Source organism: Sebastes umbrosus, chromosome 1 (assembly GCF_015220745.1).
Source record: "Sebastes umbrosus isolate fSebUmb1 chromosome 1, fSebUmb1.pri, whole genome shotgun sequence".
NCBI classification, from domain to species: domain Eukaryota; kingdom Metazoa; phylum Chordata; class Actinopteri; order Perciformes; family Sebastidae; genus Sebastes; species Sebastes umbrosus.
Window position 1 is genome coordinate 10941949 of NC_051269.1, and position 21532 is coordinate 10963480.

The window sequence follows — 21532 nt, forward strand, 5'->3', positions numbered from 1 at the left end:
CTTCAGAGGTGCAGGGACGCAGAAGGGAGTTTACCATAGCAACACTGAGGTATCATGGGAACACTAGCGTTAGCCAAGATGGTGCCAAAAATAGAACCTGACTCAATGAACGACTGCTTTAGTTTCACAAGCACTCACACCTTTTGTTTCTTTTTGTTTATAACAAAGATTTCCAGGATTCGTTTTGGTTTCAATCTAACATATTTTGGAGGTCTGAGAACTGACTTGCGAGACGTGATGAGTCAGGAAGCAAGTTCTCAGACAGATCATCCGTAATGAGTGCTTTTTAGATCAGGCAGGCATCAACATGGCCAACTATTGCAGGGGGAGGTGGGTGAAGGTCCTGATGGAAGTGGTCACCACTCAGACTGGCAGCGGAGAGGGCTCAGAGAGACACATAATCAGAGGAAATGCATTGCATTGTGAAGGGCATGTCGTAAGGGCAACTTAATTTCATCTAACACAGACAAAACCGAGCAAAAACCATCATGAAAGCCTCAACGGGTGAGTCTGCGGCGAATCCAACCTGTGATTTTCTCATTATGTCCAGAAGACCTGTAACTGTGTACAGCAGAGGAATGAAATTTTTCAGAGCTAGAATAGAGTGCCCAGGTAGTTTTCCGCCCACAATGCCGTGCACATCCGGGGTCAGGTTTAACTGAGGAAGTGCTGGGCCGTGCCCCTGGCAGTCTGAGGGGTGAGGAGGGAGGGAGACAAGCCGATGGAGAGACAGGGTGTACAGAGGGACGACACAGGAAGTCAGGCGCTGCGCCGAGCGGCACCCTGACACCTGACAACATGGGAGGACCTGGGTGGGCAGGACGCAGCTCAGCCCTGAGGGGTCAGTCTGCAGGCTGCAACGTCTCCAGCTACAGTATATAGACCAGATACTACGGCAGCTAACAAACATTAAATAACTGCTTTTTTTATATGATAAAGTATAGCTACGTAAACATATTATAACCACAACAGATCCCTATTTACTCTACTATAAATCAATAGCAGTATTTACATGATATGTATGTGCTAATGCAGTATAATAGCTTAAGTGTAGCACTACAAAATTAATTCATTCAGATTTGTGTGTTTAACTTCCTACATTATGAAAATGTGGTAACACTTCATTTTACAATTTCATGGTAATTAGGTGATAATTAGAAAAGGACTTATTTGAAATTTCTTTGGAATTACTGCTAAATTACCCCAATATTTACCTCAAAATTTATCGAAAATGTCTTTATTATAAACATTATTTAATAATTATATGCTAAAATAGCTTATAATAGTTAAAATAGGGCGGGTCCTGGAAATGTATTAAAAAAAATTACCAGCTATTGGGAAACAGCAGAATATAATTATTAAATAATGTTTATAATAATGTAATTTTCGATACATTTTGAGGTAAATATTGGGGTAATTTGGCAGTAATTCCAAAGAAATTTCAAATAGGTTACTTGCTAATTATCACCTAATTACCATGACATTTGTAAAATGAAGTGTTACCAAAAATGTTACAGCAAACAATTAAAAATCTTTTACTGAAAGCTCAATATGCTCAGAATTGATGAGCTATTGCACTAATAAGAGGGAGGTTTTATTAAATCTAATTAAAGATCTGTCAACACCTGAGCCCTAGTGTGAGAATTAGTTAAGACATTTATTAACTAATGACACTGTAAGAAAAAGACAGAAAGAGAGAGAGAGAGACAAGAAGGTGAAAGAGAAATGGAGAAAGAAGATGAGGAAGAGAGAGAAATACGGTCAAAGAAAATAAAAAAAATGTAAGAAAGAGACAAAGAGAGAGAGAGAGAGAACGAGAGAGAGAGAGAGAGAGAGAGACAGAACGAGAGAGAGAGAGAGAAAGGAGGCAGACATAACCCATTTGGAGCGATCCACAGAAGGAAAAGGATTAAGAGGGGGAACAAAAGACAAGTTTTAACAGAGAACATGAATATCTGTCTTCCTTGGGTGCAGTAGGTGTTTTTTTTTCGCAGCAGATACGTGGGGAGGAGGGTGAGGTTGGGGACCAGAGGAGCCATCGTGAGAGATGTGTGATCTGAGCTGCAGCAAGAGGGTGAAGAGGAGAAGGAGGGATAAAAGGAGGAAGAGGAGGAGAAAGAGGAAAAAGGGAGGAAGTCCTGAAGGCAAGACGGGCAGGAACAGAGGCAAGCAGGCTGGGACAGGTGAGGGTAGGAGGAGGAGGAGGAGGAGGAGGAGGCAGCAGGAAGAGGTTAAGGACGAGAGGTGTGGGAAGGAGGCAGCGGTAGGGAGTAGGAAGTAAAGGAAGGGAACGTGGACCAATATGGAGTATACTTGCCCTTGGTGTATGGCACTGTGTGGATCCATCAGAGAAGGAGAGAGCAAGAAAAAGAAACAGGGGGTCGGGTAGGAAGGGGGGGATCACAGACAATATTTTATTCAATTACTGTTTGAATAAAAATATTGTTTTCTTGAAAAAAAGAAACCAATTTAAGTCAAACAAGACAAGAGAGAAAAAGAAATGAAGAGCAAACATCTTATTTGCAAGAGCAAACAAGGAAACGGAAAACCAACGGAAGAAAGGAAAAAAAAAAAAAAAGAGGGAAATCCAGGAAAGACAAAACCAGTAACTGTGAGAGATAACCAAAAAAAAAAGAAAAATCAAATGAAACAGGAAAATAGGGGAGTAACTGGACAAAGAAAGAATGAGAGAGACAACATGTGTCCCCATTCAGACCCACAAAAACCCAAACTCCCACATTAGACGAGCCCTTATCCCGGGCCGTGTGGGAGTTTATATACTGAATGATTCCAAAGCTGAGAAACATCTCACACAATCTAACCAAAATAAAATAAAATAAATCACACACATAACAGAAGGAAAAATTCCCCAAAATCATAAAACTCATCATAAGGAGTGAAAAGCATGCGTGTTTTCACGGTTTCTTCAGAACATCAAATACTTTAAACACAGATGCTTCAGAATCATTACTTGGTGGAGAAGAGGCGAGAGCATTTGGCAAAAAAAATAATAGCACGAGAGTCACCATTATTTTCACCTGAGTAACACAGTAAAACCACAGCTTTCACCTTTCTGTCTGTTCAGTTATTTTTTTCTTCAGCCAGTGTGAAGAAAAAACATCACCATTTTACAGCACAGCATGAAGACAGGAGGGAACAGGGGGCAGTAGAGGAGTCGGGGGACTCAGGTAAGATCCTGCCTATCAGAGAGACTAGAGAGGGGGCGGGGGGGAAGTAGGGGGCAGCGCTCGGACACTCCCTATGATGATGTTGAAGACCCAGGACAAAGGACTGAGTAAGAGCATAAGGTCATATTCGGGAGAGAGAGAGGAGGAGGAAGGAGTGGAGAGAGAGAGAAAGAGAAAGAGAAGGCGAGAGAGCGAAGGATGCTGGGTATTCCTGGGTACTTACACTGCACCTGAAGGATCTGGTCACTCAGGTTGGCCTTGATGTGGTTCTCACTATATGTGGGCAGTACCAACCCTAGACTGAGATTAACGAGGCAGACGCAGAAAATCAGGTTATGAATGCACATTATAAACTCTATAAACATACAAACACACAGCCAGCCAGCCGGGCACGCTCACTTACAACCAGTTTAAAGGTCCCATGAAATGGTATCATTACCTCTTTAATGTGATGCGTGAGGGATCAATCTTAAAGGTACCCTGTGGAGTTTTTGACCACTAGTAGCACAACGGAGGAATGTTATTATTATCCTTGTTTTGTTTGTGTATATGCGCACACTCACACAAGGATGCACACGTGTAAATGTGTCGATGTGAAACACATTCCTGTCAATGGTCCTCCACTGATTGTAAGGTGATAAAATAACTAGATAAAATATTGAATTATGTCACTATTCTAACTAATTTGTACCCCGAAATGACTTAAAAAAGGCCCCCAAAGCACTTTAAAAATATGCAACTCAACTGAATACTGCTTACTGTGTACTTCTACCTCAGAGGAAAACTATACTATACTCGCAAAATATAACAATTGAAATATGATGCCTTATTATTCATTATTACACAGCTTCGTTGAATACTCGATTCTGATTGGTCAATCACAGCGTTCTACGGTCTGTTATTTCTTTATAGCAGACCGTTGCTATGTATAACAGACCGTTGCTATAGCCGCAGTTCTGATGTCAGACTCTGGAGGATCATTTTTGTGTCAAAATTATTAATTTCTTAAAGTAAGTAGCCGTGAAGATGCAGTTTTCCAGGAAGTTCAAGTCTCCAATTCAGAGGATGAAATCAAATAATCAGAATACACAGCTGGCACGTCGTCGATGCCACCCGAAGGCCGGTGCCCGTTCCAGAGCAAAGCAACTGCATTTGAAGCGAGTACACTAGTGATTGCTTGATATTTAAGCACATCGCTGATGGTGTTTCTGTTTAAGTCAAATGAAACTTCAAGGGGGTTCAAACAAAAGAAAAAATATCAGTTTCACTTTGTAAAATGCCATCCCCACAGCGTCGTCGTTTGACCTACATATTCTTTATGTTACTAAGTATTTACTCTTCTACCAAAGCCAGAAATTAAAGAGAGGAAAAAACATGTCCCATCTGTGGTGCCATACAAAGCTAAAATATAACCCAGTAAGAGGATTAATTGGAACAGATAGAAAATCAGGCTGTGACAGTATCAGGTTCAGACTGAGCCACAGCTGCAGTCGACTATCTGTAATATAAAGCTCATTTAGATTTAAAGAAGCATCCGACTTCACCAGTTTTACGAGCAAAGAAAGTCCCTAAACTGTAAAGTGTAGGAAGCATGACAGAGCGGAGCTTTGAATGTCTGCTTAGAGTAGATTTAACTGTTGCAGGCCATAACAGTAACACACACACGAGTTGTTAAATACACTCCCTTTGAGTTGAAATAAATAGAACGGTGCAGAGAAAGCCTGATATGGAGTCGGCCTTGACTAGGCACGCTGCCAGCAGATGTAATAAAAAACACACATCAGGCATTTGTAGGACTATTGAATATCATAAACTGTAATTTGCAAAGTGTTGCCTGGAGGAAATGTCATTACGATGCAATCTCAAATGTTCAACCAAGTTTTAAGATGAATAAACTCTGCAATTAATCGTTGCTTAGAGTAATGTGGAAGGTTTTTACGAGAAAGGGAAAGAACTGTTCTTTAATTTGGGTGTTTCAAATGAATTATTTAATGCAAATACAGAAAGCAAATGCAGAAGTTGACCTTTATTCAGTGATATGTTGAGTCTATGATGGTGGAAGCTACAGTTCACAAACGCTGCACCGTAAATCTGAGACTCAAACTGGACGAATCAAAAGCATCAAAGTTGGATTTCACTCCCAGTTTCAAGTTGATGCATGTTTAATTTCAAACTTACCTGTAATCTGTGCCGTTCACAGGCGTCCACGTGTACGTCCGCATGGCCTCGTCGATGTACCTCTGTTGACAAACCACAGAGAGAAATAAGTAACGCCGCTGCATCCTCAGCACATCTCTCTTCCCGTAATTGGCGGGAAACAACAGATCCTAAACATACATTCAGTCATTCAGGTTCATTACAACACCATTCAGGAAGGTGCTACTTTGGATCATGATTGAGTCTCATATATTGATGACTTGCCTCATCAACTGACTTAATGAGCGTCTTGATTTTCCTTTGCCCTGGTTTGCCATCAATCATCTGTCGACGGATCTGGAAAAAGAGAAAGAGGGAGAGATGCTGCAGCGTGAAAACAGCGTACAGGTACATCACAGGGGGAAAACAACGGACGAATAAAAAATTGAAATGTATATTATTAAACACATGATGATGTTTCAGAGATGTTGTGTTTTTACCTCCTCCTTGTTGCTGTCCTCCAGCTCTGCATCCAGAAAGTCCAGAGTGACGGGCTCCCTGAAGTTAATGATCTGAACAAGAGAGAGAGAAAGCAGGGGAAGACGAAGGAGGGGAGTTAACGCCAGTCAGCAGGAAAAAAAACAACGTCCAAATTTGGCTTCAGAAGCACGTCATCTCATTAGATAGCTGGACGTACTTTGGGTCGCAGGTTGGGATGCAGCAGAACGTAGCCATTCGGGTCGATGGCAAAGGTGTAGCCATTGGCTCCAAGCTGCACACAAATAGAGTGAATGGAGGTGTGATTCAATATTCATCAAAATGAAAGTGACATGAGAGCGTAACTGAGTGTACAACATGCTCACTCTGTATGTAGGTGTCTTCCTCTTGATTTCGTTGATTGCGATATCGACTCCCATGACTCCGAGGATGAGCTGGTTCTGTAGGAAGAACATATGAGGTAATCATTAGCATTTTATGGCACCAGAGAATCACAGAGAGCTGGTAGCTGTGCAGTGAGAGTACTGAGAACATCTCCATGCCATCTTTGATTTATCTCTTTGTGTGCGGTTTGATTAGTCCATATTTTAAGTCTATCTTAAACAAAAACATTTCAGTCAATCTTAAATCGGGCGGCAGCATCAAGCCGGTGTAATAAACTCAGAATAAATACTTTGGTCATGGATACTGAAAACTGGATGTGCTCTCTGGATGATAACAAATACTACAGGCGGGTGGCTAAGATGTCTGATGTCACCTCAGGGGGGAGGTGTTGCCTAGAAGAGCAGCAGCTGGGTGGACACCATTACAAATGACTGATGATGGTCAACAACAGCAAAGAGATGCAAAATAAAACCCGAAGCCCGCCTGCTACACCAACTCCTGTTTCTGTTTGAATAAGCTTGTGTAGCCTTAATGACGTGAGTGACGATAAAAAACATTGTTCTTACATAATGATGAAGGTAAAGGCTCATTAATATGAAGGATGAGCCGGGGTATAAGTCATAATGTGTGCTGTGTAAGTGAACAAAAGTCCAGCTATTTTAAGCTCCGTGTCTTGTGTTGCATGTGTTGTTTTTTTACCTGAGAGCTCACAGTATCAATAGTGAGGTTGAAGACCGGCATCGTCCCAGTGATGACAAGACCCAAACCCTGGTAACACATAGTAGAAGTCCAATTAAAAAGGTTGTGTTATGTATTCAAAGAGCTTTATATAATAAAATCCAAACAAATAAACACAATCAATGCAAATAAATCTACTGAAATTCTAAAATAACTGAAAAAACTATAAAGTGAAATTGAATAGATTAAAAGCTTGTGACACCAGAACTACCTGTAGGATAAAAATAATAAACTGTGATGACATAATCTTATACTATCCTTATAAGACAGCGTAACAGAAACCATGCTTATATTTGGACAAATTTAAAGGTCTTAGTTGTAACATTTTTATGTCGACGAATATTTAAAGAAAATAATACATCCACAGAAAGATACCGAATCAAAGTATGGCCTTTCCTAAAAAAAGATATTATGATTGTGAATTTATCATTTAAAAACTTTTTGCAGGTCTAAAATGAATGTTTTGTTTATCTCTGTGGAAGATGTCTGACGTTTGGTACCCACTTCTAACAAGGCTTGTGAGCCAACGACGTTGGTATCACGTGGTATCTCAGGGTCGTCAGTGTGGAAAAAAGGGATAAATGGCTGAGATTGACGGTAAGTGCCTGGCAACGTCTTGTTGTGACGTTGTGCAATGGAACGAGGGAGGGAGAAAGCGACATCTAGTGGCTGAATGGTATCAATGTTATCAGAAGCACCTTTAAGAGGTCATCACCTGAATATCTTTAAAAATTGCTTATGACTCACATAGGGCTGTGAAAGCTGACCCGCAAATTTGTTTTAACACCACTAATTTCTTTAACGCATTAACGTAATCGATCTTTCGGAGGTTGTAGCGGGCTCAGTTTTAAAACTAGAGTGAAGATATTGGCATATCATATGAAACTAGAAAAACCTAATGAATCCATTGGTACCAACCAGGTCATAGCTTGTCATGAAGAAGGTTAAATAACGCTCCAAAATGAGGCTAAATTTGGCGAGGAAAAACTGTCATGGCCATTTTCAAAGGGGTCCCTTGACCTCTGACCTCAAGATATGTGAATGAAAATTGGCTCTATGGATACCCACGAGTCTCCCCTTTACAGACATGCCCACTTTATGATAATCACATGCAGTTTGGGGCAAGTCATAGTCAAGTCAGCACACTGACACACTGACAGCTGTTGTTGCTTGTTGGGCTGCAGTTTGACATGTTATGATTTGAGCATATTTTTTATGCTAAATGCAGTACCTTTGAGGGTTTCTGGACAATATTTGTAAATGTTTTGTGTTGTTAACTGATTTCCAATAATAGATATACACATACATTTGCATAAAGCAAGCATATTTTCCCACTCCCATGTTGATAAGAGTATTAAATACTTGACAAATCTCCCTTTAAGGTACATTTTGAACAGATTAAAAATGTGTGATTAATCACAATTAATCATGGACAATCATGCAATTAAATATTTTAATCGAGTGACAGCCCTGTGATTTACACATCGAAAGAAGCAGATGCACTAAATGAATACATATAGAATTAGAAATACAGTAACTTGAAAATCCTATAATGGTTACTTTAAGGGGTAATGAAATGAAGTGTCTTGTCTCTCACCAGAGCATCCTGGTAGACGTTCGTCCACTGCACCTGCTTTGCTTTATTCTTAGCCAGCGCCATGGGCCGACCCAGGACATCCAGGTACTCCTGCAACAGCAAAAACACACACATGCTAGTGTGACCAAACACAATAAACTCATACAATCAAACAAACGTTTATAGCGGTCGTCATGTAAAGGCGTTAAAAGCAAAGAGCTGGAAGAGCCAATGTTCATCTGTCATAAAACTACGAGACCCTGACCGGCCTCCTCTCTGTCACCACATAAACCAGTGGGCCACCAGCAGCAGCATCCCGGTCCTGCGGAGCCATAAAGCCTCCAGTCCTGAGCCACTCAAGGCCGTTTCTCATCATTATGAAGGAGTTATTAAAAACACATTAAGGGTGTCAGTGGCACGACGTGCAAACAGGCCTTTCTCCCAGAGGCTCTATACTGTCATCGCTGGCTCTATGAGAATGTCCCACAGCTATTGTGAATAGAGGTGAGGGGTTAAGTCTACTGGTAATACATCATATTCACCATATTCTGCTGTTCTCAGGAGCCAAAGCGCACACCAGCTGAGATGTCTTTTTTTGTAAACAACCTATTGATTCTTGACATTTTAGAGATGGTGTGTAATTGGTAAAATTATTGAGTGATTGACCTCATGACATGTGCAACCGCTCGGTTGGGACAATCTCACTGAGAGCCTTCAGCGTCTTGTTATTATAAAAACCAGAGACATTATTCTCTAACTATACTGACTGTATACGTTTGCCAACATTTACAAAAACACAAAATTCCTCCTATCCTCCAGGCTACCCATTTCTCACCAACTGAAAAAGGCCAAGTACCAGGATTTGATTGATGAGGCCCTAGTCAAAGGTTGGTATGCCGCCTTATTCCCCATCGAAGTTGGCTGCCGCGGTTTCCCAGCAACATCAGTGCGCTACTTCTTACAGAAGATTGGTTTAGAACCCAAACAACTAAAGAAAGCCACTGGAGAAATAGCCACGGTAGCCGAGAGTAGCTCAAGGTGGCTCTGGTTGACAAGAGCCCGCAGTTGGAACCCTTCTGCAGGTGAAGGCTAATGTAGTCTCCACTGCCCCACTCTGGTGAAGCGTACAGGCTAAGGGGCGAAACGCTTATGACCCTGAGATACCTGCTGAAGATGCAGAAGGGTTCCCATCAATGTGAATGCTCTGACCACCTTGCCACCAATGAATGTTATTTAGCGGAGGACGTGCAACACCATGTCCTAAGTTGCTCCTGCAGTTTCTGCTTGTAGCAAAGCATCTCTGATGTTTATTTCACCCTATCCTATTCAGCAGTCGCTGAGTTATAATGCTAAATGTCTATCTTTATGTATCAACACAATATATTGAAAATGTAATAACAGGATCAGTGGAAATGCAGCAGCTCACTCGGGGTCAAACGCTAATTTTAAAAACATTAGCCTTTTTCACATGATGACAAATTTCCACCCATTTTGCAGCGCAAAGGGAAATATTAACGCAGTTTCCTGAACCCTTGTGTCTCCCCTCAACACACAAAAAGGGGCTCCCCGTATAAGCGCACAGCTATTTCAGTAGTATGCTTTTGACCGTTTGTTTTTCCATCTCCTGAACAGTGAGGTGCTGACAGGTGTAACCTATTCTATTATTAGCTCAATAAAAGTCCAGTTTAACGCGCCACAGGGAGATATTCCATCAGGACAATGACAGCCAGACCTTTTCACGGGATATGGGGGGAATTTTCCGCCTGGCTGGAACAATCTAGGAAACATAAAAAGTCAGCAACTGGAGATATGTGGTTCAAAGGAACCGGAGCCATATATACTCCAGCAGCATCTCTGCACGTTGATTAAACGCTATTGTCTCCCTGAGTACCGTGACAACCATGAACGCAGAGAGGGAACTCATCGGTATGTTCAATCTAAAGACAAACATCCTAACTAAAGATCCTATACAAAGAAGGCAGAATGGATGACATTAGTCACTCTGAACTTCAGTCTCAGATAACTACGCAGAAACACAAAACACAGCAACAGTTATTTTAGGGGTGTAAGAAAATATCGACATTTTTTTATATTGCGATATTGTGTTTTGTGATACTGTATCTTCTTCTCAAAGTAGTGCTATGATACTGGACTGTGATGAATGCAAATGCAGATCCCACTGTTCTGATTGCTTAAGAAGCAGACTCTATGGCATGCCAATGTTTTTAGGCCCCTTGTTGTACAGCTGACTCCCAGAAAAGTTCCTTTTTGTCCCCCCATTTGTCTTTAGATAATTCTCTTTTAATGCAAATTTTAGAGCTTTTAGTGTTTTTGAATTGTATTTTATCTCTATTTGTGTCTGCAACTTTGTGTTCTTGCTGCTGACCGTCTTGGCCAGGTCTCCCTGGGAAAAGAGGTTCTCAATCTCAATGGGACTAACCTGGTTCAATAAAGGTTAAATAAATAAAAAAATAAAAAAGTAAACTTTTCCTTACTCAGATTTTATGCACATGGTGGTGTGTTCTTTATATTATGGCAGTTTTCCTAAAATAAGATTAAAAAAATCGCAATATATCACCTTACTCACAGTATCGCAATGTATCGCAATATATTGAATTGTAACCTCTGTATCATGATACGTATCGTATCGCCAGATTCTTGCTGATACACAGCCCTAATTTATTTCCAAAACTATTCCTACATAATCGCATGACTCAGGACGGTATGAATAATAATATTCTTGCCATCTATGGTCCATCTGTTACTTCCGTTAGTCGAGTGAGACTATGTGATGAGTGTGTGATGTTGAAGGGCAGAGTGCGATTAAATAATGTGTCTTCTGGGCCTATACAGAGAGCTGTAGTCACCCACCTTCAGAAAACCTATTAGAGTAAGTGGCAGTTCTCAGAATATAAATATGCTGGAGTTAATGGAACAGCTGACAGTATATTCTGGTGCCGGATCGCTCACCGGGGCTGAGGGGGGGTTGGTGGTGGTGATGGGGGAGGAGAAGGTAAGGGGAGGAGGGGTGTGCGGTAGCTCGCCACCTCCCAGCAACTGAGTCAATTTCTACAGCTGGGATGAGGTTATCCCAAGGGCCTCTAGAAGCTCGTAGAGCCTCGAGCAAGAGAGGGGTGTCAGGGCCCTGGGTGTGTGAGGAACCCGAGGTGTGTGTGTGAAAGAGAAAGTGATAGAAAGAGAGCAAGAGATCTTTACTTCAGAGCGTCCAGAAACGTTCTCATAGAAAGACCACAATCCTATTTGTTATCACTCCATCTCCAGCTCTGTCACTTCCTTTCTGTAGTCATCTCGCTGCGTCGTCTTCTGTCCCTTTGTCTTATCTACAATCTGTATAATTATCATCAAAGCAACCGTGAAGGAAGAATGGACCAGCTTCCTGCTTTAAAATTGCATTTTCTTTTACGGATTCATAAAGGTGCAATCAGGGGCTTGTACACACTCCATATACTTTACCTGGGTATTGATTCTGATGGCTCCGATCGATGGGATTTCAAAGTAGTAACCTGCAGATGAAGAGCACAGGATCAATACGTTATTCCAACAGAAACCTCTGCATCCAGCCCGCGTCATATTCTGTCTACATTTTCACGAGTTAAACAGTTATAGTGTGTACAAAAAGCTTTCCATTTGCAGATTGGAGTCTAATCTCTTGTGTGTTATTAGGTACACGTAACGCCATCATCCGCAGCTGAGGGTGTTGGGCCGAGCAGGCGCGGTGGAGCTTGTGGTCGTTGACCTCCCAGCACTCGTGGTTGTGCTGTGGGATGTAAATGTGGAGGCTCATTGGGAATGCTGAGCCTCAGGCACCGCTGCCGCTGATTAGGAATGGAGGAGAGTGACCGACTGGGTCAATAACCACGCCGCTCCCCAAGTTATTAAAGCCATGAGTGTTTATACAAAGAGCGGCGAAATAGAGACAGCATCCCCAGAATGTTAAAAGGCTGAGATGACTCTCATTATTTTGATACATTATGCGCCGAGCCACAGCGGTTTGTGTCGAGATTTGCCTTCTCTGTCTCATTCATTTGCACATCTGAGCATGCTGACATTACGCACATACATACACAGCCTATATGGCTCACACATGCACACACAGACAGGCCAGAGCTATTTGTTATAGTTCTGTTCAGAGCAGCGGTTTGTCCCAGTGTGTTTGGCAGCGTGCCAGAGAGGTGGCATATGTGGGTGTAGGGCAAAGCTCGGTGAGAGGTGAAGAGAGGAAAGTATAGACAGACTGTAATGTAGATCTCCTCTGTGCTGTGAAAGTTAAAAACGGACGTCTGCTGTGTGAGGGGCAATTATGAATTGAATCAATAACCTATTTTATTTCTGAAAACTCATTACATAATGCCTCTGTACTATTCGAAGTCAGTCCTCCTCTATCGCATCCTCAGATTTATGAAGTAATTTGGGTCATTTTGACTAATGTATAAAACATATCACATCCATTTATTTTAAAATATATAATGTCTTTTTTGACTAAATGGGGCTTTCTACATAAAGTAATTGTATCTAGGTGTTATAGTTGGGGCTGCACAATGAATCGAATATCAATCGCAAACACAATTTTGGCTTCCCACTATTAAATGAACACGATCAACTGCGATATTGACGTTTAAAATGCTCCGCTCAGAAAAAACTCTGCTGCATATCAATTCAAACGCTTCCTAAACTAACAGTCAGCAACCAGAAAGTGATTGAGATGTTTTGGCTTCACTTTTGGGGAGCTGTCGTGGAGACAGGTGTTCATGTCCCATGTGAAACGTAGCAATTTCTTGCGTTTTCGTTTTGTTTTTAAGTAATTTCAAGCCAAACCACGATGTTTTTTTTCCTAAAACTATCCAAGCAGTTTTGTTGACTAAACCTAACTAAGTAGTTTTGTTGGGTTTTCATTTTGTTTTGTTTCCATTTACAACGTTAATAGTGTTTTAAACTGTATTTTACTGTATATTATTCCTGTATAAAACGTATTTTGGTTATGCAGTTTAGTTGTATGAGAACGTAATTTTGTGGGAGACAGAGTTGGAATATGGTCTGTCTCGTATGTGTTACCTAGGGCTGTCCTCGACCAAAGAAATTCTTAGTTGACTAACACTAATACGACTTTGGCAACTAATCGATTAGTTGATTTAATCGACGGATCTGTAAAACAGCGTTTCTTCACAAAGAAGCACACAAAAGCACCACTTTCAATCTGGTGTTTACCAGAGATGTGCTCATAAGTGCTTCCTTAACTAACAGCCAGCCACCAGGGGGTGATCCAGATGTTTTGGCTTCACTTTTGGGGAGCTGTCGTGCTGCTGTGTGAGCACCTTACAGCGGCATACTGTGAAGAACTTTCCAGAATGTTGTGGCTGCAGTCCAGAGAGAGTAATATACATATATTACTCTCTCTGGACTGCAGCCATTTTTTTGTTTTATTTTGATGCTGTAAGAGTTGTTAGCCTGATTAACAGGAATGTTGCACAACGTGAAAGTGAAAAGCAGTGCTCTGTTGATTTTATTTTGGGTAAAAAAGTTTTGGTACAAATTTATTTTGCTTCTATGAGACACACTGTGAATAAGGACCAGTCTTATTTTGATACAAAGATTTGTACATTAGCAGGAATGTGGCACAACGTGGAAGTCAAAGCAGTGCTCTGTTTATTTAAATGTGAAAGTGCAATAAATATATTTTGTCCCTACAATCAATGAATAACTGATAAATAATCCTGATCTCATTATTAAACAAAATAATCCTGATTATCATTTTGGACATAATCCTAGTTGTAGTTTATAAAGCATATGCTGCGTCAAGTATGAGTATGCATTTTCCTCCTACATAGACCAGCATGCACTACTTTCTATTCAGTATTCTTATCAAGATTGTTGTTGTGACACCATATACACTGATGTAAGTTCACCCAATAAAACTATTCTTCTATTATGGATGTCCATCTTGCATTTATAGGATATTTTGTTCCTATTTTTGGATTATAAACAGATATTTTTGTGGAACTGTTAGGATCACCAAGGCAGTATATATTGTATTTGCTGCTTTTATCCTCCATTTCACCTATTTTCTTTCAAGAGAACTCTCTTTCTGTTTTGTATTTTGTTAGACCGTGCGAGAGCGTGGAGAAATGGTTTCATTGTCCTCAGAGTCACAGAGAGGTTACTTTCGTCTTAAGATGGGATTGAAGCTCAAGTGAGACAACAGCTGGCATCTCCGAGTGGCCTAGTTGTGTGCGTGTTACTGCTGTTTGTCAAATGTGTGTGTGAGTCATGGGTGAAGGGTTAGGGCCTGTGAAAGTGTAAGGGAGCTGGCTCTGCTGGAGTGAGATACCAAAGAGTAATAAGTACTGAAGATATAAGAGGACAGCCCCATTGAGGGTGGTGTGTCACCACTATTGTCTTATGTTGGCATAGACTTTAGTACCATGGTAATCACTACAGTCGCAAACAGCAGAGAGCATGTTGGCACAGAGGCGTAATCCTGGACTTTCCCCAGCCTGACAGGGAGATGGGACGGTAATCATCCTGCTACCAGACTCCTCCTGCTAATTAATAACAACTTCTGGGGAGATACTTCTGAAGCACTCGGCTCCACTGGCAATAAGCTAATCAGCAGCAGCCGTTAGCCGAGGCTTCATACGGACAGCTAAAGGCCTCATAAAGGAGCAGCTTCAGATAAACGGCAACACTAAGAAACAATATTGAATCAAGCCACAAAAGAGAGGAAGAGAAGTGGGCTATGGATTAAAACAAAATAACAGTGTTCTAAACTGAGCACAGCAACAGCAGCCGGAGTTAGGTTGGGATTAAATGTGGTGAGTCAAGATGAGATTCATGCAGACAAAGTAGCTAACAGGAAGAGCGGCTGAATCATATGGGCTGTCAGACGGCCTGTCAGAGGCAGAACTGCCTGTTTTGCTGGGTTATTTTAGGGACTCTGGCTGCTTTAAATTAATAAAATATTGATTTGAACATCATGTGCAGTAAGATACATCTTATAGTGATGATGGGTTTGTAATGGGGCAAGCAGGTTTTAATATTTAATTTTATTCTATTAATATTTACCCCAAAACAAAAAAGCTAGAGTGAAGATACTGGTATCACGTGAAACTAAAAAACCTAAGGTATCCATTCATACCATGTCATACTAGCTCGTCGCAAAGGACGTTAAATAACGCTCCAAATATTTGCTAGATTGTGGCGAGGAAAAACTGTCATGGCCATTTTCAAAGGGGTCCGTTGACCTCTGACCTCAAGATATGTGAATGTAAATGGGTTCTATTGGTACCCACGAGTCTCCCCTTTACAGACATGCCCACTTTATGATAATCACATGCAGTTTGGGGCAAGTCATAGTCAAGTCAGCACACTGACACACTGACACACTGACAGCTGTTGTTGCCTGTTGGGCTGCAGTTTGCCATGTTATGATTTGAGCATATTTTTTATGCTAAATGCAGTACCTGTCAGGGTTTCTGGACAATATTTGTCATTGTTTTGTGTTGTTAACTGAATTCCAATATTAAATATATTTAAAACAAGCATATTTGCCCACTCCCATGTTGATAAGAGTATGAAATACTTGACAAATCTCCCTTTATGGTACATTTTGAACAGATAAAAAATGTGTGATTAATCGCGATTAACTATAGAAAATCATGCGATTACATATTTTAATGGATTGGCAGTGTGGCCTCACAGCAAGAAGGTTGTGGGGTCAGACTGATCCAACCCCCCCCCCCATAGTAAAACTGCCTGTATGTGTGAAGATGGTCTGTCTAGTATACGTTAGCTAGGGCTGTCCTCAACCAAAAAAAATCTTAGTCAACTAACACTCGTGATTTTGTCGACTTATTGATTAGTTGATTTAATCATACTCATATGTTTCTCAGAAATCCGTCATTCAGCATGAAAAACGCATAAAAAATGACTGAAGAAATCTCAGTTGACTGAGACCATAACGACCAATTAGTCGACTAATCGACTAAGAGGGGGCGGCCCTAGTGTTAGCTATTTGACAGGAGCACCTTTTACCCAGATCATGCTGGGATAGGATCAGTACCCCAATGACAGGGAAAGGGAGTACAGAAAAATGATGGAATGAGTTATTTATTTGTATCAGTATCAAAACAGTTGTAACTTTGTGATGGCACACGTTCTGAGACTCTTTCTTTTTAATCTACACTCTTGAGCAGACCACACCTGTGTTGTTGTTGTTGTGTACTGCTCAGGTGTTCTCAAGAACAAATGCAACACTTTCATTTATAGCTCTTTTGTTAAGATTGACTGGGTTTTACATTTCCCACTTGAGAACGAATTGACTTGAGACAATGTTATTCACCACAATGCTCCTTTAACACTGTATTCCTCAGGGGGTATCCGATGGATTATGATGGAAAAAATGTGCGTATCTATAAAATCACTATCGGGAGCGATGTGGACACGAGGAGGCAGGGATCAAACCACCAACCCTGCAGCAACCCACATTTTCTCTTTTATATTTTGAATACAAACATATGCTTTGACAAAAAAACACCTCATCCACATACCTTTATTGGCACAAGCTATCCACTGCAAAGGGGTGACATCATAATTATGCTGTCCAACAGAGAAGGTGAACACACGCACCTTGATGGAGGAAAAGACAAATGGTAGAAAAAAAAATGAACCATCAATGCCAGAATAAAGTCAGGCAAAGACAGCAGAGACATCTAATAGAGCGAAACAATGTCACACAAACCTCCTTCTGGATGGCAATAAGGCCACTGTCATGTGACAACTACAATGCACAAATCTTGAGTATGATTAGATTAGCCTCCCAGTCAACTCTCACAAGTGTCTCCAACACAAGACTGCAGTGAGAGAGTTGTCAAACTGCAGATTATTCCTGTACGACAGCAGCCGTCAGGAGGGGATCGGATAGTAATGGATATAAGAATAAATATTGGTGGGGCTGTGGAGTGGGGGAAAAGGAAAGGAGAGGGTGGGAGTGGAAGCGAGGCTGGAACAAAGACACAAACTGAGTATCTATTGGCTGCAATTTCATAGGCTCTGATGATAAAGTGGCTAATTAGTCAGCAGGTCAGAGCTGTTAACACCAGCAGCAAAACAACAAAAGAGACGGAAGAGGAGAGAAAGAAAGAGAAAACAGACAGAGAGAGATGGAGGGAGAGAGAGGAAGAAAGGCCAAAGAGATGAATCACAAGAGGAAAAAATCCAAAATTGAAAATGCATGCGAAGAAAGCTTTGGAGAGGAAGTTATGTGCACAGATTGGAGTGCTTGGCATGTCCGACAGAATAACTAACACAACTGCCGGTGCAATAATGAGACCATGTCAGCAGAATACGGTGGGAGATGGGGAGGAGAGAAAAAGGGGCCCTCGCTAAGACAGTTCCTGGACACGCATGATCTCTCGGGATGGCAGAGCGATGTAGCTGAATAGATAACAGCCTTCTGGGGACAGACTCACCGTTTTGTTGGGCCAGTTGTACTTCTCAAAGATTTCCTGCGCACGATCCTCCCCGCCATCTGTAAACATCATTATCATCTTATTGCAGTTGGCCCTCGGGGCGCTGTTCTCCTGTGGCACACGAAGAGAGACGAGGGAGGAGAGAAGAGCAAAGAAAGAGGCGGGGAGACAGGTTAGGTACATACACAAGAACGAGAGGCGAAGGTCATCATGCTAACACATCATTTAAAACAGTGTGGTGCTGTGGTAAATAGATGTCAAATAAGCAGAGGGGGAAGATAACACATTAAAAATATTACATAGATCATATTTAGTTATATATAAACATGAAATAAATAGTTTATAACACACTATAATGCAGCTGTATGCAGATATCAAGTGTTTATCAATGTATTTGTCACCCATAAGTGTATTAACAGATAAGGAATGACCATATAGTTAAACACATAAATCTTATTAAGACAAGTTTTAAGTGTTGACAAATAGTGTACATTATTAAACACTTAAAAATGTCCTTATAGCTGCTTATAACTACATTTCAGTGTCATAGACCATTTATTAAGTGTTTGTATACTGGTTATTAATGCTAAATAGTGGAAGGGAGGGTTAAAGTAAAGCGTTACTGATATTTTGCATCAAGACTCCGTAGGGTAAAACCGATTAAGTAGGAACCTTCCTGTATTGTATATGGGAATGTACATTGATCAAACCATTACTGATCAATCAGCAATCTCTTTGACTCCTGATTTAAACTTACTACATGTATGGGGCAATATATTGCAAATACCAAATCAATCAAACTGTGTATTTTTTAATTATTAGCAGATATGATTATAGCTCCCAGGATTATTTCAAAACATTAGAACTAGAATTAAAGATTGGATGGATGCAGCGGTAGAGATCTTAGTAGATCCACTCCATAAATCTCACCTCAGTAGATTAAAAGGTAGTTTGGAAGATGGGATCTCTGATAGGACCCTTTTTCATTAAAAAAATCAATTTATGTCTATTTAGATTTAATTTATTGCTAAGAATCTCCTGTGTATAGGATTGTTCTCCTTTTAATTTCATTTCATTGTGGACTGGGTCTTCCACTTTTGTTTGTGCTACTTATTTTTATTATCTGTTCTTTCTTTTCTCTACTTACGATACTATTTCTTTTGATAATGTCTGCTCCTGATGATGTAAAGCTCTACTTGTTGCCATGTACCAAACCCTTTCTTTAAAATGATCAAATACTTCTCATAAAGGTGCTGTCCCTTAAGTTAACATAAGTGTGCGCGTACATATATGGTTGTATTTATTATTTATTACTGATGGCTAACCTGGTAAATTTCCAGTGTAACATTACTCAGTGTAACAACCACTCTAACATGAATTCACATCTTTAGTGTTTAAACGTAGTCTACTAATGCATCGTATGAGCAGATAGAAACAACCCCTTCTTTCTATATTTTTGTTTACCCCTGGAAATATGTTTCCCTCCATACTGAGGTAAACTTATTATTCATCGTCCACATCATAATTTTCACATACTACATTTAGTTGCAATAAACCAATCTAAGCTTCGGTTACAGATTTCCTACCCGGGTTCCTCCCCCATATCATCATAATTTTAAGATTTCATTTGAAGTATACAATATTACTCTAGCGTTAAATTAGATTTCAGCAGTATATGCTCATAGCCACGCACCACTTTTTAGCATTCAGCTTTGATACAAACTCCCCCCGCCTGCCTGCACAGCAGCTGCCATTGATATGCAGGCCAGTGGCATGTCAATCTGACAAGATTCTAATAAAGATAAATAATATTGCTACAATTACATATTTTTATTGTGCTTCTGCCACCAATCACGGGAGTGGGTCTGCCACAGACAGCGATTAAACGGGCCTTTTTATTTCTCATTCTGCTGGCAAGGGATGGGGGGGAGTGTGGGGGTAGTGGAGGTAGTGGGGGGGCAGCTGGCACTTGGCTCTATGCCTCCAAGCCCACCAGAGGAATATAAAGTGTCTGTGGCTGATCTCCTCTGGGCTGCGCTCATCAATCATCCCATCAGAGCCCATTAGGGTGGCAGCCTCTTAAAATACACAGCAGCATACGGAGCTGAGGCAGCACCTGTGTCGAGAGCACGTGGACGCCTGCTGCTGACAGACCTCACGACGGCGCTGGCTGCTGCAAACGCTAGCGTCACTCCGTCGCAACGGCGGCTATTATCAGACCTACCTTCGACAACGACAGAACTCTGGAAATGTCTTACACAAACCTGGACCGCTCACTGTCAGCACTGTTTTATCACCGTTAATCTGGTTTTATTAACTGGATCTGACAGGACGTATAATAACATGCTGGAGCTTTAGCACATAGTTCCAGCGTGTTACTGAAGGCTTTCTGGAGGCACACGATTCCTCTGCCACAGAGAAACATCCACCCTTGCGTTGCCCTTCCCTGAAAGGCTTGTTGGCTCTTACATTGAGAAGCTGTTCAAAGGCAAACGTGAAGCCAGACTTGTAATCTGTGGTTCCTTTGGCTTCCATATGCCCGACGGCCTCCTTAAAGATCTTCTTGTTCCGAACATTGGCTTGGACCAAAGTCCTGAAGCATGGAACGACAGCATCGGCCTTCTCATTGAACTAGAAGGGGGAAATGTAAACACGCACGTGAGCAAAATGTGCATTCAAATTTGTTTCCAACTGTTGTAAGACCGTGTATCTCTGTGTGTTTGTGTGCGTAGTTCATGGCGGCAGGATGCAGACGTGGGTGTGCGCAGATGTAAGCTGCCCTGCTACTCTCTGGCTGGCAGTAAACACTGGTAATTACAACTTTCCACACAAAGAACAGGTGCACCTGCAACGCCAGTGCAAACCACTGAACAGAAACCCAGCCAAGGTAATATCATCTGTCTCATCTCATCCACCAAATTAGCCTAAAACTCTGCGTGTGTGTGTGTGTGTGTGTGCAGGTTTGTGTGTGGCGTATATTCTCCTGCTTGTGTGTAGTGTCTATGCGCGATTACAATATTAGCAGCAATGTCTGTAATAGCAGGGTTTCAAATGCTGTTTCCTCTTGAAGGTCAACCTCAAAATCTACTGACATTTTCAGGACAGATTGATGTAAAACATTACGTGCGAGAAAAGCTGGCATTTCTCACAGGTTGGTGTTGTGTCATTTATTTAAATTGTCAGACACCGAAATCAAACGCAGAAAAGTGTTTAGAGCCACATATTCGATATTCATCACTGTGTCACTTCTTAATATCACATTATGTGAGGAAATACAGTAGCTGTGAAACAAGATTAAGAAAAAACAAGCTGGGTTTTAAATCTACTATCTATAATGAATAAAAAAAGTCCTAAGAAATAAAGTCTGTATTATTATAACTAATTAAATCACCATTAAAGAAGTGAGGCCACAGTTTGTCATAAAGAAAAGTGCTGAAGCATATAGATAGCAGCGACGGCAGTTTGATTATTATTTTCAGTTAATTTTTGGTCATTAATGTCTTTTGTGTTTGCAAATAATTCACAGC

At 41.1% G+C, this 21532-nt stretch overlaps 1 protein-coding gene across 1 annotated transcript in view; it reads right to left on the reverse strand.

Moving 5' to 3' along the window:
* Nucleotides 1-21532, reverse strand: part of LOC119475078 (voltage-dependent calcium channel subunit alpha-2/delta-2-like) — a 101705-nt gene that overhangs the window by 16544 nt on the left and 63629 nt on the right. The window contains exons 11-22 of the mRNA XM_037747578.1: nucleotides 20475-20636; nucleotides 18006-18116; nucleotides 17085-17163; nucleotides 11995-12044; nucleotides 8542-8631; nucleotides 6906-6974; nucleotides 6188-6262; nucleotides 6022-6096; nucleotides 5825-5896; nucleotides 5610-5681; nucleotides 5367-5428; nucleotides 3412-3488 (exon numbers count right to left, since the gene is read on the reverse strand). Of these exons, the coding sequence (XP_037603506.1) occupies nucleotides 3412-3488; nucleotides 5367-5428; nucleotides 5610-5681; nucleotides 5825-5896; nucleotides 6022-6096; nucleotides 6188-6262; nucleotides 6906-6974; nucleotides 8542-8631; nucleotides 11995-12044; nucleotides 17085-17163; nucleotides 18006-18116; nucleotides 20475-20636 (994 nt within the window). The remainder of the gene's footprint in view (nucleotides 1-3411; nucleotides 3489-5366; nucleotides 5429-5609; nucleotides 5682-5824; nucleotides 5897-6021; nucleotides 6097-6187; nucleotides 6263-6905; nucleotides 6975-8541; nucleotides 8632-11994; nucleotides 12045-17084; nucleotides 17164-18005; nucleotides 18117-20474; nucleotides 20637-21532) is intronic.